The sequence below is a fragment of the Carassius auratus genome, chromosome 20 (genome assembly GCF_003368295.1).
Source record: "Carassius auratus strain Wakin chromosome 20, ASM336829v1, whole genome shotgun sequence".
In the NCBI taxonomy this organism is placed as follows: domain Eukaryota; kingdom Metazoa; phylum Chordata; class Actinopteri; order Cypriniformes; family Cyprinidae; genus Carassius; species Carassius auratus.
Window position 1 is genome coordinate 26540193 of NC_039262.1, and position 14876 is coordinate 26555068.

General features: G+C 35.2%; 1 protein-coding gene across 2 annotated transcripts in view; it reads left to right on the top strand.

Moving 5' to 3' along the window:
* LOC113037676 (cyclin-dependent kinase 19) overlaps positions 1-14459 on the top strand; it is a 37685-nt gene extending 23226 nt beyond the window's left edge. For both annotated transcript variants that reach the window (XM_026194983.1, XM_026194984.1), the window contains exons 8-13: positions 1825-1894; positions 2167-2239; positions 4345-4442; positions 6385-6463; positions 9649-9864; positions 13700-14459. In XM_026194983.1, the coding sequence (XP_026050768.1) occupies positions 1825-1894; positions 2167-2239; positions 4345-4442; positions 6385-6463; positions 9649-9864; positions 13700-13813 (650 nt within the window). In that variant the 3' untranslated portion in view covers positions 13814-14459. The remainder of the gene's footprint in view (positions 1-1824; positions 1895-2166; positions 2240-4344; positions 4443-6384; positions 6464-9648; positions 9865-13699) is intronic.
* Positions 14460-14876: the final 417 nt, after the last annotated feature.

Below are 14876 nucleotides of genomic sequence, written 5' to 3' on the forward strand. Positions count from 1 at the left end.
ATCAGAATGACTGGTCATGGCAGTTTCTGGAAAAATAAACTTACTGTAGATTTACAATTTATGCCTCTTGCATTTCCATTAAGTTTAAATATTGTATGTGTTTTTTTTTTTTACTCTATAAAGCCTGAATTATTTTGTACTTCCCCCTTTGATATATTACTTGCATATATTAGTGTTACTGTTTTGAGTCATTTGTTTTAACTTAAGTGTTACATAATGTGAAGCTGTATGCACAGTGATCATTGACTCATCAGTGATGGTGCTGTTTTGTGGCTTTATATAAAACAGATTATACCACAATAATAGACCAGAAAATTATTGTACAGATCACAATGGAAAATAGCAGACAATATAGATTGCCCATCCAAAAATGCTGATATTTCATAGACATAACTCAGAAAACAGAGCAACATATTCAGTGGTACTTCTGGATTGTCATGCTGGAGGTGTTGTGAGTGAAGCGCACGATGAAGGAGAATTTGCTATAACGGTCTTAAATATATAAAGCCACAAGAAAACTGCAGGATACATGCTAACCACAAAGTATAGCTGAAAATGGACAAATACTAAAGGAAAACTGAGGGTTCATAAGCAGGAGCCAAACACATGGAAACTAATGAGATAATCATACAACAGGTGAACTGAATGATTAATTAAACAGACTAGGGAAAACTATGTCAAACAGAGCCAAAACCAAAACATAATGCCTCAGAAAACAGAGCACATTTTACATGGATATTTAGGACCAGATTTCTCGGTTGCACTTTATTTTACAGTACGTGTACTTCCATGTACTTATAATGTACTTATAGTGTATTTATCTAAGAAAGTTCTGGTAACACAAGGTAACTACATGGGCTAGGGTTAGGTTTAGGGGTAGGTTCAGGGTTAGTACCTAGTTATTACATAGTTATTGTAATTACTATAATAAGTACATAGTATGTACATGGGGAACAGGACTGTAAAATAAAGTGCTACCGATTTCTCTAAAGAGGGTAAATTTCAATAATGCAATCTACCAGTGCAAATTAGCAGAGCAGAGCAGAGCCGATGATAACCAGGAATGTGTAATCTACTACAAACACTGGTGTAGTATGCTTTTTTGGGTGTGAAATAATGGCACAAAAACAAGTCAACCAACTACAAAACCTCAGTAAATCAACTTACATGATTCATTTAAATACTCTCTTCCCTTAAACTTTGCATTTGAAAGAGAAATTTCTTCAAATGCATATGCAATAATATAGGCCACAAAAATAACTACCATGACTTTTGATCACTGATTTCTATCACATGAATATAGCTTTTTTAACACTGGAAGCGTGTTTGCACCTAATTTGATGCCATTGTGCTTCTGAAAAACTCTCATTGAATTTAAATTTTCTGCTACTGAGGTTATTATACAGGTAGAGTTTTGTGTAATAATTACAGATGTTATTTTACAGGTCATGCTCTTAGGGGTACTTACAGTGTACTTACTTTTGAAAGCACTGGGTAACATAAGGTATAGGAGTAGGATGAGGTTTAGTATTTAACCCCTTTAAATAACCCCTTTATTGTAATTACTGTAATAAGTGCATGTACACACAGGACTGTTCAGTAAAGAGCTAGTAGTAAGGGCAGATGTTTTAACTGTAAGTACAGTGCATCAAACACACACAATAGTAGCAAATAATTGTATAAAGTGCATACATTTCAAAAGTACATAGTAGTTAGAGACACATTACAAGTGAGTCCATGTGTTATCATTAGTCCTTATTTAGACTCGTAGCCTTGTTAAATGTCACTGTGCACGATTATATTGTGTTTATGTGTAAATCCTAGATAAAGACTGGGAAGATATCCGGAAAATGCCAGAATATCCAACTCTACAGAAAGATTTCAGAAGAACCACGTGAGTGCGGTGCTCTGTTCTAGACTAAACAGCAAATTTATTCTCAACTGCAAAAACAAAATAAGTGTTAATATGATTTGTATTCATATATGTGAGTGTTTAACTGATGTAAATCTTTCTAGCTGTATACACAAGAACAGCAAGACAGTGCATCCATTCAGTTCTGTATTATTTAAACAGCTAACTTAGTATATGTGTTATATTTTGTGTACAGACTTGTGTACAGATCACTGAGAGGATATAAATAATCATTCTGTGAATGTGTTTTGCAGATATGCCAACAGCAGTCTTATCAAATACATGGAGAAACATAAAGTCAAACCAGACAGCAAAGTGTTTCTACTGGTGAGTCTATTGTACACTTGTTTCAAACAATATGGAAATCAACTATAACTTCTATAAAAGACACAGTACTGTGTAGATGTCTTAGACACATTATATTTTTTTACAAAATCTTAGTTTTAAGGTGGTTACTTATGTAAATCATTTTGTTTATTGTTGCAGTAGGGCATTTACATTTTAGACATTCCTTTTGCATTTATTGCAATAATCCAGTAAAAGTTGTAAACGAAGAACAGCTATTGGCATGGTCCACACAGAGATCTGATGCCACCATCACAGAGCCATTCTTGGATTACATGAAGATATATATACAGTCAGGTCCGGGTTCATGTTTCAAATGTCCATTTTTTATATTTTGTTGAGAATCCTTTGCATGGACCTCATGGACGTCAGCAGAGACTGGGTGTCCTACTTTGTGATGCTTTGCCAGGCCTTTACTGCAGCTGCTTCAGTTGTTGTTTGTTTTGGGCTCTTTCTGCCTTTAGTTTTGTCTTCAGGGAGTGAAATGCGATAGAGATAGACTCGGTCATTGCAGAACATGCCACCTTTTCACCTTCACAACAAACTCCTGGGTTGCTTTTGCTTTATGTTTTGGGTCATCATCCATTTGTACTATGAAGCAACGTCCAAACAACTTTGCTGCATTTAGCTGAATCCGGACAGAGAGTATATAGTTCATCCGGCTGCTTCTGTCTTCTGTCTCATCATCACTAATGCTCCTGCATCACACTTCTCCACAATGATTCACAGATGATGTTGTATGATTTGGATCATGAAGGCTGTTCCAAGACTTCTCCATATTTTTTCTTCCTGTTATTCTGGTATAGGTTGATCTTAATTTCAGCCGTCCACAAAGAATGCTCCTCCAGAAGTGGTCTGGCTTTATTAAGGCCGGGACACACCAAGCCAACGGTCTGTCACTTTTGAGCTTCTGTTGGGCTTGTCTGTCTGTGTTTATCTTGTATATCTTTGTTTCGGTGTCTCCTTATGGATGATGAATATTTACTATTCTAACTGCTGATATATAATGTAGCCTGTGCGGTGTGTATTTAAGTGCAGCTTTTTTGTCCAACGCTGCTAGTTCTTTGAAGTCAGCTTGGTGTGTCCCGGCCTTTAAATGTTTTTTGGCAAAGTCAAATCGGCCCTTGTTTGCACCTTGTGTTGAACCCTTTGTATTTGCTCTGTTGAAGTCTTCTCTTGATTGTAGACTTTGACAGTGACACGTCTTCCTCCTGGAGAGTGTTCTTCTCTTGGCTGGATGTTGTGAAAGGGTTTTCTTTATCATGGAGAGGATCCTCCGATCATCCAGTACTGTTGTCCTTTAAGGATGTCCTGGCCTTTTTATGTTTTATGTTTTTTTCCTCTCATAATGTACCAAACTGTTGATTTGGCCATTTCTCTGATGGATTTGTTTAGTTTTTGAAGACTAACAGTTGTCTGTTTCACTTGTATGAAGAGATACTTTGACTGCATGATGTGGTTCACAGCAACAGCTTCCAAATGCCAATGGCACACTTAGAATCAGCTCCAGACCTTTAACCTGCTTAATTGATGTAGAAATAATGAAGGAATAGCCCACATCTGTCCATGAAGTGGCTTTTGAATCAGCTGTGCATTTACTTAAGGTCCCTTGAAAAATGGGGAAGCACATATTAAAGAGCTGTAATTCTTTAACCTTTCCCTCGATTGTGATGAGAATACCTCCAAATAAAAGCACAAATTATGCACTTTAAGCCCATATTCTATGCATTACACCTCTGTAACTTGAATATGTCTTGGTCAGTAGCTAAAATAATAAAAATTGTGCCTGTGTCCAAATAATATGTGGACTTGACCATATAAATAATTTTGTTATCCTGCTCTGTATTAGAGTGTTTCTTAAATAAAAACTTCAGAAATAATTAGTTAATGTTCTATCTATCCTTTCTATAATATTTATCTATCTATTTGTTTAGTATTTTTTAGTTAGTCTATTAAATTGCCACATTTAGTGTCCATACATCCAGTTTGACCAAAAACATGCCCGATCATAGCTTCAATACCAACTAGTTAACTAATGATCTAATCTAGTTCATCCTTCCCAGAGTAATTCATCTAATCTAATCTAGCTCCAGAAGTTGCTGACTATGGATCCCACCAAAAGAATCACTTCTGAGCAGTCGCTGCAGGACCCATATTTCCTGGAGGATCCCTTACCTACGTCTGAGTAAGACTCATTCCACATGCTTACACATTTAGACACATACTAATCTCAGAGTAGAGAACTCAATGACCAGAAGCGAGTGGACACCCAAACACCACACACATACAGTCATGCCCAAAATTATGGACACCCTTGGTAAATATGATCAAAGAAGGCTGTGAAAATTAATCTGCATCGTTAATCCTTTTGATCTTTTATTTTTAAAAATCACAAAAATCTAACCTTTCATTGGATAATAAGAATTTAAAAAGGGTGAAATATCATTAACATATATGTTTTTCTCTAATACACATTGGCCACAATTAAGGACACCCTTTTATTGAATTCGTTTTTGAAACCTCCATTTGCCAGTTTAATAGGTCTAAATTTTCTCCTATACTGCCTGATGAGGTTAGAGAACACCTCATAAGAGATCAGAGACCATTCCTTCATCCAGAATCACTCCAGACCCTTCAGATTCCCAGCTTCTCCTCTTCAGTTCACTCCTCTCATTTTCTATAGGGTTCAGGTCAGAGGACTGAGGGCTATAGCAGAAGTTTGGTTTTGTGCTCAGTGACCCATTTCTGTATTGTTTTTAGGTTTGTGTTTGGATTATTGTACGGTTGGATGATCCAAACATGGTACATTACAAGATTTCTAACGGAGTCAGTCACTATTTGATTTTTTTATCTGTTGGTATTTGATAGAATCCATGATGCCATGTGTCTTAACAAGATGTCCAGGACCTCCAGCAGAAGTATAGGCCCACAACATCATATTTACAGCAGTATATTTCATTGTACACATGGGGTACTTTTATCCGTTTTCACCAGACCCATCTTGAATGTTTGCTGCTAAAAAGCTATTTTTTTTGTTTCATCTGACCACAGAAGCCAGACCCATTTGAAGTTCCAGTCGTGTCTGATAAATGAATATGCTGGAGTCTGTTTTTGAATGAGCTAGGAGAATTTTTCTTGAAACCCTCCTAAACAACATGTGGTGATGCAGCTTCTGTTTGACAATAGGTTTTCTGACCCCGAGACTCTGCAATTTTCTGCAATTCTCCAGCTTTGGTCCTTGGAGAGTCTTTAGCCACTCAAACTCTCCTCCTCACCATGCATCAGGATGATATAGACACACGTCCTCTTCCAGGCAATTTCGTAACATATTCTGTTGATTGGAAATTTTTAACTATTGTCCTGATGGTGGAAATGGGAATTGTCACTGCTCTAGCTCTTTTCTTATAGCCAGTTCACTAATTTGTGACACTCAAATATCTTTTGCTGCACATCAGAAATATATTATTTGGTTTTTCTCATTGTATTGGATGATTAAAGGCACTTGGACTTTGTGTCCCCCCCCCCCCCCATTTATATTTCTGTGAAACAGGAAGCAATGGCTGGATAATTTCATGTTCATAATCACCATGGAGTACTCAAAATTGTGAATATGAATGGGAATATACTTCAGAGTTTTTTTTTTACTCATAAGGATTTCTAGGGATGTCCTTAATTGTGGCCAATGTGTATTAGAGAAAAACATTTATTTCATAATGATATTTCCCTCAATTTAAATTCTTATTATACAATGAAGGGTTTGATTTTTGTGTTTGGAATCAATAGATTATATATATATATATTATTTATTTATGGAACTCAATTCATGGTGAAAGAGAAAAGGACCTAATTCTCTAGAGTGTCGTTCTGTGCCATTGCAATAAGATTTGCTTTCAATGGAACTTTAAACCCTTAAATTAGAAGCGGGTGTCTGCTTTCTTTTCACTATGTAGTGTAGCATACCACAAATATTTCCTGTTTTTCCTCTTTTAAACAGCTTCTATATCAGCTTAAACAAGAGCGATAATTGTTCACCTGCAATTAATTTACCAGATTTGTATAATAAACAGTTGTAGTTCCTATAAAAACTGCTTTAAATGTTTTCTTTGTGTGCATGTGTGTGTTTTTAGTGTATTTGCTGGATGTCAGATTCCCTACCCCAAACGAGAGTTTCTATCTGAGGATGAACCAGAGGAGAAAACAGAGAAGGTAACAATGGCTGATTTAAAATCTTACATTTTCTCATCACATCGGGTTCTGATTTGCTTTTAGATCTTGTTTAGATGTTTGGATATGTTGTCGATATCCTATCTACATTGGTTGCAACAACAAAAAACATAAGGAGTAGACTTGTATAGTAATTTTATATCTCTAATACGATCCGTCATATAACATCTTATTGTGATAAAACTTGATTGTATTTGCATGTGCTGTGCAAGAACCATTCACTCATTCACCATTCAATACATAGTGAATGTCACATGAATGTTAATGTTATTTAGATCTTCTGGACTCTAATTCTTCAGTTATTGATCCTACTTATGAGCAAGCTAACTCTTTGGATCTGTATCTCTAGGACTTCTGAGTTAATAATACTGACATTATTAATAATCATTTTATCTGATCATATACCTGTTATGTTTAATGTTTTCTATCCATGTAAACCCTCCACTCTTCAGCCTGTTTTGTTCTGTTCCATGTTATTATTTCATCTACAGCACTGGATTTCACAGAAGTTTATATAGCCACCTCATTTTTGAGTTTTATTAGGTCTGCCCACCTTCTGTTGCTCCAGAGGAGTTAGTCACAGTTTAACTGTGTTTGTACAGACATCATTGACTCCATATAAAGTCAGGAAATATAAAATTCATTCAGAACCATGGCTTCAAGAATCAAACTTGCATCCTAGAACGCTGAATAGAAATTAAATAAGAAAGAGTTACAAGTCTCTTTTATGTTTTAAGGAGAAGAATTTGATGGAGAGCTGTGTAGGCTTAGATATTTTTTTGTTCTGTTTTCAACCATAAATAGATTATTTATTTCAGATGGAGGGCTGCGTTTAAGTCCATCCTCATATTCCTCATGTTCCTGGAATAAATGTTGGAAAAATTAATGGGATTAGACTTAATTATAAGCTTACTTTTTGTTTTTGAGATGTGATTCCATATTCCACTGGACTAGAGTTCAAGGGACAAAGGTATGATTTTTTCTCTCTCTTTTAAAAAGAGATTATGGTCCTCAGTATCTATTACTTTTGGGGTCCCTCAAGGATCTGTTATAGGACTTATGTTCTTTTCTTTGTACATGCTTCCTTGGACTTCATTTTTTTTACATTTAAATATGGACTAGATAATGCGTGGGCTATATTTGCTTTTCAGACTTCCAACGACTGAACTTGTTTGATTTCATTTTGTGGCCTGTCTGAACAGCCATAGGCGGTTAGTTAATACAGTGATTATTCTAAGTATGAGCAGTTTTGAAGCCAACATTAGCAAAGTTGTAGGTCTAAAAACTTCGTAGGACATTGCACTTTGGTAGATTGTCCCTGTAAAATGTGTACTGCAGACTACTTTTGATAAAAGTATCTGTAAAAATGGCTGCTTTCTTATAGTCTCTAATGCTAATTTGTAATGTTACTCATTCCAGTGGAACTAAGTGGAAAGCTGAGAGTAGGTGCAGAAAAGAGAGAGCAGCAGAGCAAGAGCTCAGATAGCACTGTTGTTAAGCTGTGCACTCGGTCACTGAAGGATGAAATGTATCCAAGCAAAAGGCAAACAAACAAACACACACACAACATAAAATAACCATCTCACATATGCAGTACTGGAGTGAGCCAATATTTACTTGTACATTTAGGGGCTTTGGCCACACCATATAATGTCCATGCAACTGCTGCTCTCCTTTGTAGCACAGTTTCAGTATGGCTGCGAGTGTTTTAAAGGCAATTCATCTTGCAAACATATCCAAACCATGCATCCATTATCACAGAGACCTACAGACATGGATTGGGTTCCTACAACACAAAGGCCCTGATTTACAAAAGGTTTGCATGTACAAAAAATATGCACACTTGACATCACACAAAAAAGCTGCATCTAATAACACAAGTCTACTTTCTTTCACACTCTCGGTGGGTTTCCCTTGATGAATTTGGTAATTTGGAACATTTTCTCATTCATACACAAAACACAAGACACTGTCATTGCATATGCATTGCATTCATGCAAAAGCTTTGACGATCTCAAACTGTTGCTGCCCAGAATGTCAACAATCATCTTAGGTGACATCCGAATTGTACAAACAGAATAATTTAGAGAATGCCAATAATTTGAAAAATGCCAAAATTTGTCAACATTTTAGACACAGAACAAAACTTAAGGTGTTCGATACAAGCAAAAACTTAAATTGAAATATTTTTTTTTACTTAATGTAGAGCTTAAACATTTAAAGAATTTAAGATTTTTTTTACACTGTCATGTATGTTGCAATTAAACATTTATAAAAATGACATCTTTTATTTTTACCAATTTAATTTAATCTCCATGTTTTAATCTTAATAACGTTGGTCGTCTCTCTTATTAGTTGACGCAAGCATGCATATTTTCTTTTTAATGACCCATCTTTTATACATTCTTGTTTTCATGTTTTTATAGCCATTCCTTTTTTGTCATCTCTCTATATATACTTAGTTAATTCTGATGTTATTTAATATATCAATCAAATAACAATCCCTTCTCTCTTCATATATGCTGGCATAAGACAAGTGTGAATAGTGAAACTTGACAGTAACTAAAGGGAAAGGGCTAAATGGAAGAGTAGTTCTTCAACAAAGAGGATGCATTTTTTTTTGGCATTAAGACCTGAATATAAAGTGGAGTTGTATCAAACCATGATACAAATTATATTTGTAAAAAAAAAAAGAAAAAAAAAAGAAACTATATTCACTAGTATATTGCACACTAAAAGAAAACTGTTATCTATGTACACTATGTCACTGTAATGTTCTTGTTCAATGTGGTCTTGCAAAATTTTTGTGTTTATTGCAAAATAAAAATATCCTGAAATTAATAATGAATGTTTTTTTATAGGGAAAGCATCCAGTAACATTTATCAAATTGTTATTAAGTTTCTTAGAGACACAGACTTAGCCAGAAGGATTTAAATTATTATTGTTATTATTATTTATTTATTTTTAAGATCCAATATCACTCCAGCCCAGACGGTGGCGGTAATGCACTAAGTTAAGTTGGTTTGCCAACCGCCATAAAAAACAGAAGACGAAGAATAAGGAGAATGAACTTTAAAATGGCAGTCTTGCTTTCAATGCCAAATAATCAAAGATAGCATTCAAAGCGCAGTGATATGTTGTGTTGTTTGTATGTGGTCATCTGTAGAACCAGACACAGCAGCACCAGCAGATGGCTGCGCAGACGCAGACACAAACGCAGACACAGCAGGCTCCAACCCAACAGAGCTCAGCGCAGACGAACGGCACATCAGGCACTGCAGGGGCCAACACGGGCCCCTCCATACAGCATGGACAGGAACAGGGGCCACCAAACAAAAAACCTCGCACCTCAGGAACCAGTGTTCTTCAAACAGACTACCAGGTGAAAGAAGTGCATCAAGGGGGTGCTGGGGGGCAGAGATCTAAATTCTCCATTCATCTGCATTTCAGATTTTAAAAAAAATGAGCATATTAGTGGTTAAATAGATCATAGTTGATCCGTTATCCGTACGGACCAAGCCCAACAGTTCGGTATTTATTGCAAAATGTAACCATAATATAGTAGAATTTGTTTGTATATACACAAGCGCATTTGAAACAATTCCACAAAGAAAAGGCGAAAAGGAACTCGATTCATCGCACGTTGTTCACAGCAGCACACACGAAGCGTACACTTGCGTTTTTAATGGTGCATGAACACCGATACAAATCCTCTAAACAAACAAATTCACATAAAATTATGAGAAAATACTAATCTCTACAATAACTGAGATAAAAACTGTCATTTTTGTGTCAAGTGAATGAAAACACCTGAGAAATTGGATATGTAATGTTTCATTATATGGGATATGTGTATCAGATCTTAAAGGGACAGAGGTCTATAAATACTGCTTATCATTAATGATCATCAAGCAACAAAACTTAATTGATACAGTGAACAGTCTGTCAGTCACCCCAATTATTACATTTCTGTATTTGAATGCCAAACTTATTTTATTCATAACATATTCTTTTGTATTTTTCTATGCTTGAAAGTTGTATATTTGTTCTTATTTTTACTGGCTGTTCTCTTTAATCATGTTTAAACTTTCTTAGTTAATCTAGCAGCATTTGCTGTGGTATCAAAGAAGTACTTCACTTTAATGGAAAGCAAGTTAAGTCATTTCTTGCTGATCCAAAAAATCATCTGATCCATTGGTCAAAAGCCATAATGTGATCCGAACCATGACATTTGTGATCCGTTGAACCACTAAAGCATAGCATCTCATTATCCTCCAGAAAACGGTTCAAATCAGCTTGCTGCACAATATTTTTGTGGAAACCAAGAAACTTTTTTATAGGATTCTTTGATGAATAGAAGAAAGAACAGCATTTATTTTAAATAAAATAAATTATTTTTTCACAAAAGATAGTGCTTCATTCAAATCATTAGGTCATTAAGTGTTAATTTTGTTAATGAAGACTATGACGAAAAATGTTAGTTGACGAAATTTTCTTCCATGACAAGACAAAATTATACAAGACTTAAATATATTCAAAAAGCTAAAAACATTATTTTTATTTTCGTTTAAATAGGAGAAAATGTTATTGCGGACAACTCTAAACTTGTTTTCTTCGAGAGCTTTCATGAGAGCGGTTGCCAGAAATCAAGAGTATTAATTTTTGAATCAGAGTTTCTCTGGTACAGTGATACATTTTGTGCCTAGTGTGTTTTGTTTATTTCAAGCAATCTGGCAACCAATGCGCTCGGTCCTCATTGCGATGAGCGACAACCCAGCGACAAACCTGCTGGAGTTTAGCATCTAAATAAAAGAGTCATTCAGCCTGTCTGTGTTCTGTCATGAGAGCTCTCTATATTATTTGCGAATGTGATCGCTGTATAAAATGCACTTACTCGATCGCTGTAGTTTTAATAGAGAAATTGACACTTGCAGTTTTGGAATTAGTGAAATTCACTGTTGCAAAATTTTTTGTTTGTTTCATATATTTTCATAATATAGACAGAGAGATTGCGTAAGTCTTTGGTATTCATTTCTATAGCAAACACCCCATAATGAATCAGTACACTAGAAGAGGTAAAATACACTATGAGTCCACATTCTACTGATTTCTGCTTACTGGAGAAAGTGCAATATTTGAAAAGCAAAAGTCAGTTTCTCAAATGACAACAATCATTATGATTATAATTTTGAGAAAAAAAAAAAAAAAATTCATAGACCATAACCTGACTAAAATGCTCGTACATTTAATTGAATAAACAAAAACTGGACAAGTTTGTCTAAAATGTACATTTGATTAAGAATGGCTGCCAAAATTAATACTGCTGTACGGTTAGTTAATAATAATCTTATTGCTAAAATGTGACTAAAATGTTGAGATTTTTAGTTGACTAAGACTAAACAGGATAAGGTTGACTAAATATGATAAAACCTAACAAGGACATTTAACATGGGACTTAGACTAAGACTAAAATGAAAATAGCTGACAAAATTAAGACTAAAGCAAACGCTTAAATAATAATAATAATTAAGCAAACACTTAATCTTACACTTAGAGATTTAACATTAAAAAATGTTAATAGACCTTAATCAGAATAGAGCCATATTTCATTGTTGGCAGGAATAAAAACAAGACTGTGAAAAATTACAGTGTGTTTAATGGACTGTAACAACATATTGATAGTTCAGGTAATGAAATGACTTTCTGATGTGCAATTAAAGCCAAAACTCTATTTATAAAATGATATATGATACTTATTAGCCAGTTATTAGTTCAGGGAATAATTCTCTCTATTAACTAGTTGCTTATTAGCATGCATATTACAGGCATATTATCATATTTGTTGACTTATTCTGCATGAACACATTTTAGGTTCTTTAATCCACCCCATTGCTAACATTAACAACTATCTTACTATTAATAAGCAGTAAATTAGCAGTTTATTAAGAGAAAACTGCTTTGCAGTGCCAAACATGTAACGTGTCAAACAGTGCGGTGTGGGAATTTTTCAGCTGAATGATTAGAAGACACCCAGCAGACAGCTGAACAGTGTAAGCCTCATATCACAAGCTTTATGGTCAGAGTTTCATCTTCAACCTAAGATAAAGCTCCACATTGCACCACAGTGGTAACTCAGTGCAGCTGAAATGGTTCTGTATCCCAACACCCTGGAAATTAAAACCATGTCAACCCTCTAACCAGACAGCAGCAGTTCATATGCTAATATCCTAACACAGAGAATAGCCCTAAATAACGCAGTTCCTCAGTCTTTCTTCTTCAGACACCCTCCTGAAAGCACTGCACGTGTGTCCTAGCACAGCCTAGTGTTCAGCCAGCGATAGCACCAGTGAAATGGGCGTTAACAACTGAAACTTGTCAAGTCTCAATCTGAGTACTTATAACACAAAAATCTGAACTTTACATTTTTATTAAAGGCATTGAGTAATCATCTAAAATGTAAGCAGGAATGTGTAAGTGTATTTAGTATCTAGATATCATAGATATTCCTCCATCCAATGTTTCCTTTACTTGTTTGTAAGACTGATGTTATACCTGACATTGAGAGAGAATTCTGTACCCAACATGTGCATTTATAACATAATGCAATCCAAACTCTATTTAATGGAGTCACCAACACTTGAAAACTCTGCCAGTTTGTTGATTTAAAACGGTTTTGATAAGAAATCTTGTTTTATTCACGTGTCATATTTGTAAATGGGGATATTTTTTATGTAGACTATTTTGAAAAACACATGCAGGCCCATGTTATTGTATTTTTATGCATATTTACCACATTGTAAGGATGTTTCACAATATAATAATAATAATAATTATTATTATTATTAATATTATTATATTATAAATGTACACCACTGCCTGTTATGATTTTTTTATCCCACACAATGCAGTTTCGTATTTAAAAATAAATAAAAACATTAAAATTGCTAAATAAAAGAACCACCATATCAAGATGTGTAATCAAGAAAAAATTACAAACATAAAAATGAATGATATTTAACACATCTCTCATCAGAGTAGTCAGAGACAAACTCTTGAGTCACTTGAAACCCATCAGGCGTGTAAATGAAATAATATTTATTATGTAACAATGTACAAGTTAGTTGTGTTCAGTTAGGGCTCATCTCAATATTACAAAAATCTTGGCCAATGCCAAATACTTGATAATTTTAATAATTGATTTTCTTTCTTGATTGCAGCACTCCAGCTCGCGGCTCGGCTACCAGAGCAATGTCCAAGGCTCTACCCAGTCGCAAAGCACTATGGGATACTCATCCTCATCTCAGCACTCTCATCAGTCACATCGATACTGAGACTCAAAATCCTACTTAAGCACTTAAAAGAAATATTAACCACGAGCATTAAGCCAGGCACGTCAGAGTTGTGATTCAAATGAATTGCTGGCCCTTGTCCCATAATATGGCCCCAACATAAACACAAAAAACCCAAGTTTATTCTCTCACAGCTATCTACTCCAACCAAAGCACAACTTTACAATCCCTTTATTTCGCTCCTCAAGAGAACCAGAGCCATAATTGGGCATTTTCCTCAATATCTCAACAGTTTTTCAATTTATTGTATTAAAACTTCCACCAGCTCCAACACCAACCAAACCTAATAGTCTGCTGACTGTTTAGCATCTTTATGCATTCTCAATTCATTTTACCATGGTTAGACCAAAACAGTCTCAAAATGATCAGGTAAATGCTATTGGGGTCATAGCTACCTTGTTACAATGGGGTCATTAAGCTGGCGTCCCACTGGCCGACTCCAAAAAACTAGCATTTCATCAGAGCAATCATAGCTACCAAATCTGACCATTTACAGTGTTCCAGTGACAAGTCATTTTCTCTATCATCACTGCTTCAAGATGTGTCCCAGATATTTGAGTCATGAGGAAACGGGACTGTCCTGGCTGAGAATGGTTAGAAAACAGATTAACTTGAAAGAGAAGTCACACAAATTAGATCAAAACAATGAAAGAAATTAATTTCCATTGTTATGACATTGTGTTAGGATGCAGTTTATGGAATAATTTGACCCTATGAATGCGTGAGATGGTGTATCTGTTCATTTGGGTCTGATATGTTCATACAACTGAAAATTGACTAGTGGGACACCAGTCTAATATATAGTCAGTTACACAATCTAAGCTTTGCAGCTATTGCTTTTATTTATTTATTTATTTTTGACTTTACCACCCATTATTATCGTGGGTTTATCATCTCGAGGCTTTCTGAGATTCCTCCATTTGACAACCCCGAGACAAATCAAATAGAGACATCTGCGGTATATAAGCAATTGTACATAGGAAGCAAAATCCCCTTTTAACTCTCTCCCAGTGAAGGGAGCAGCCTGCATGTACAGACTGGATTT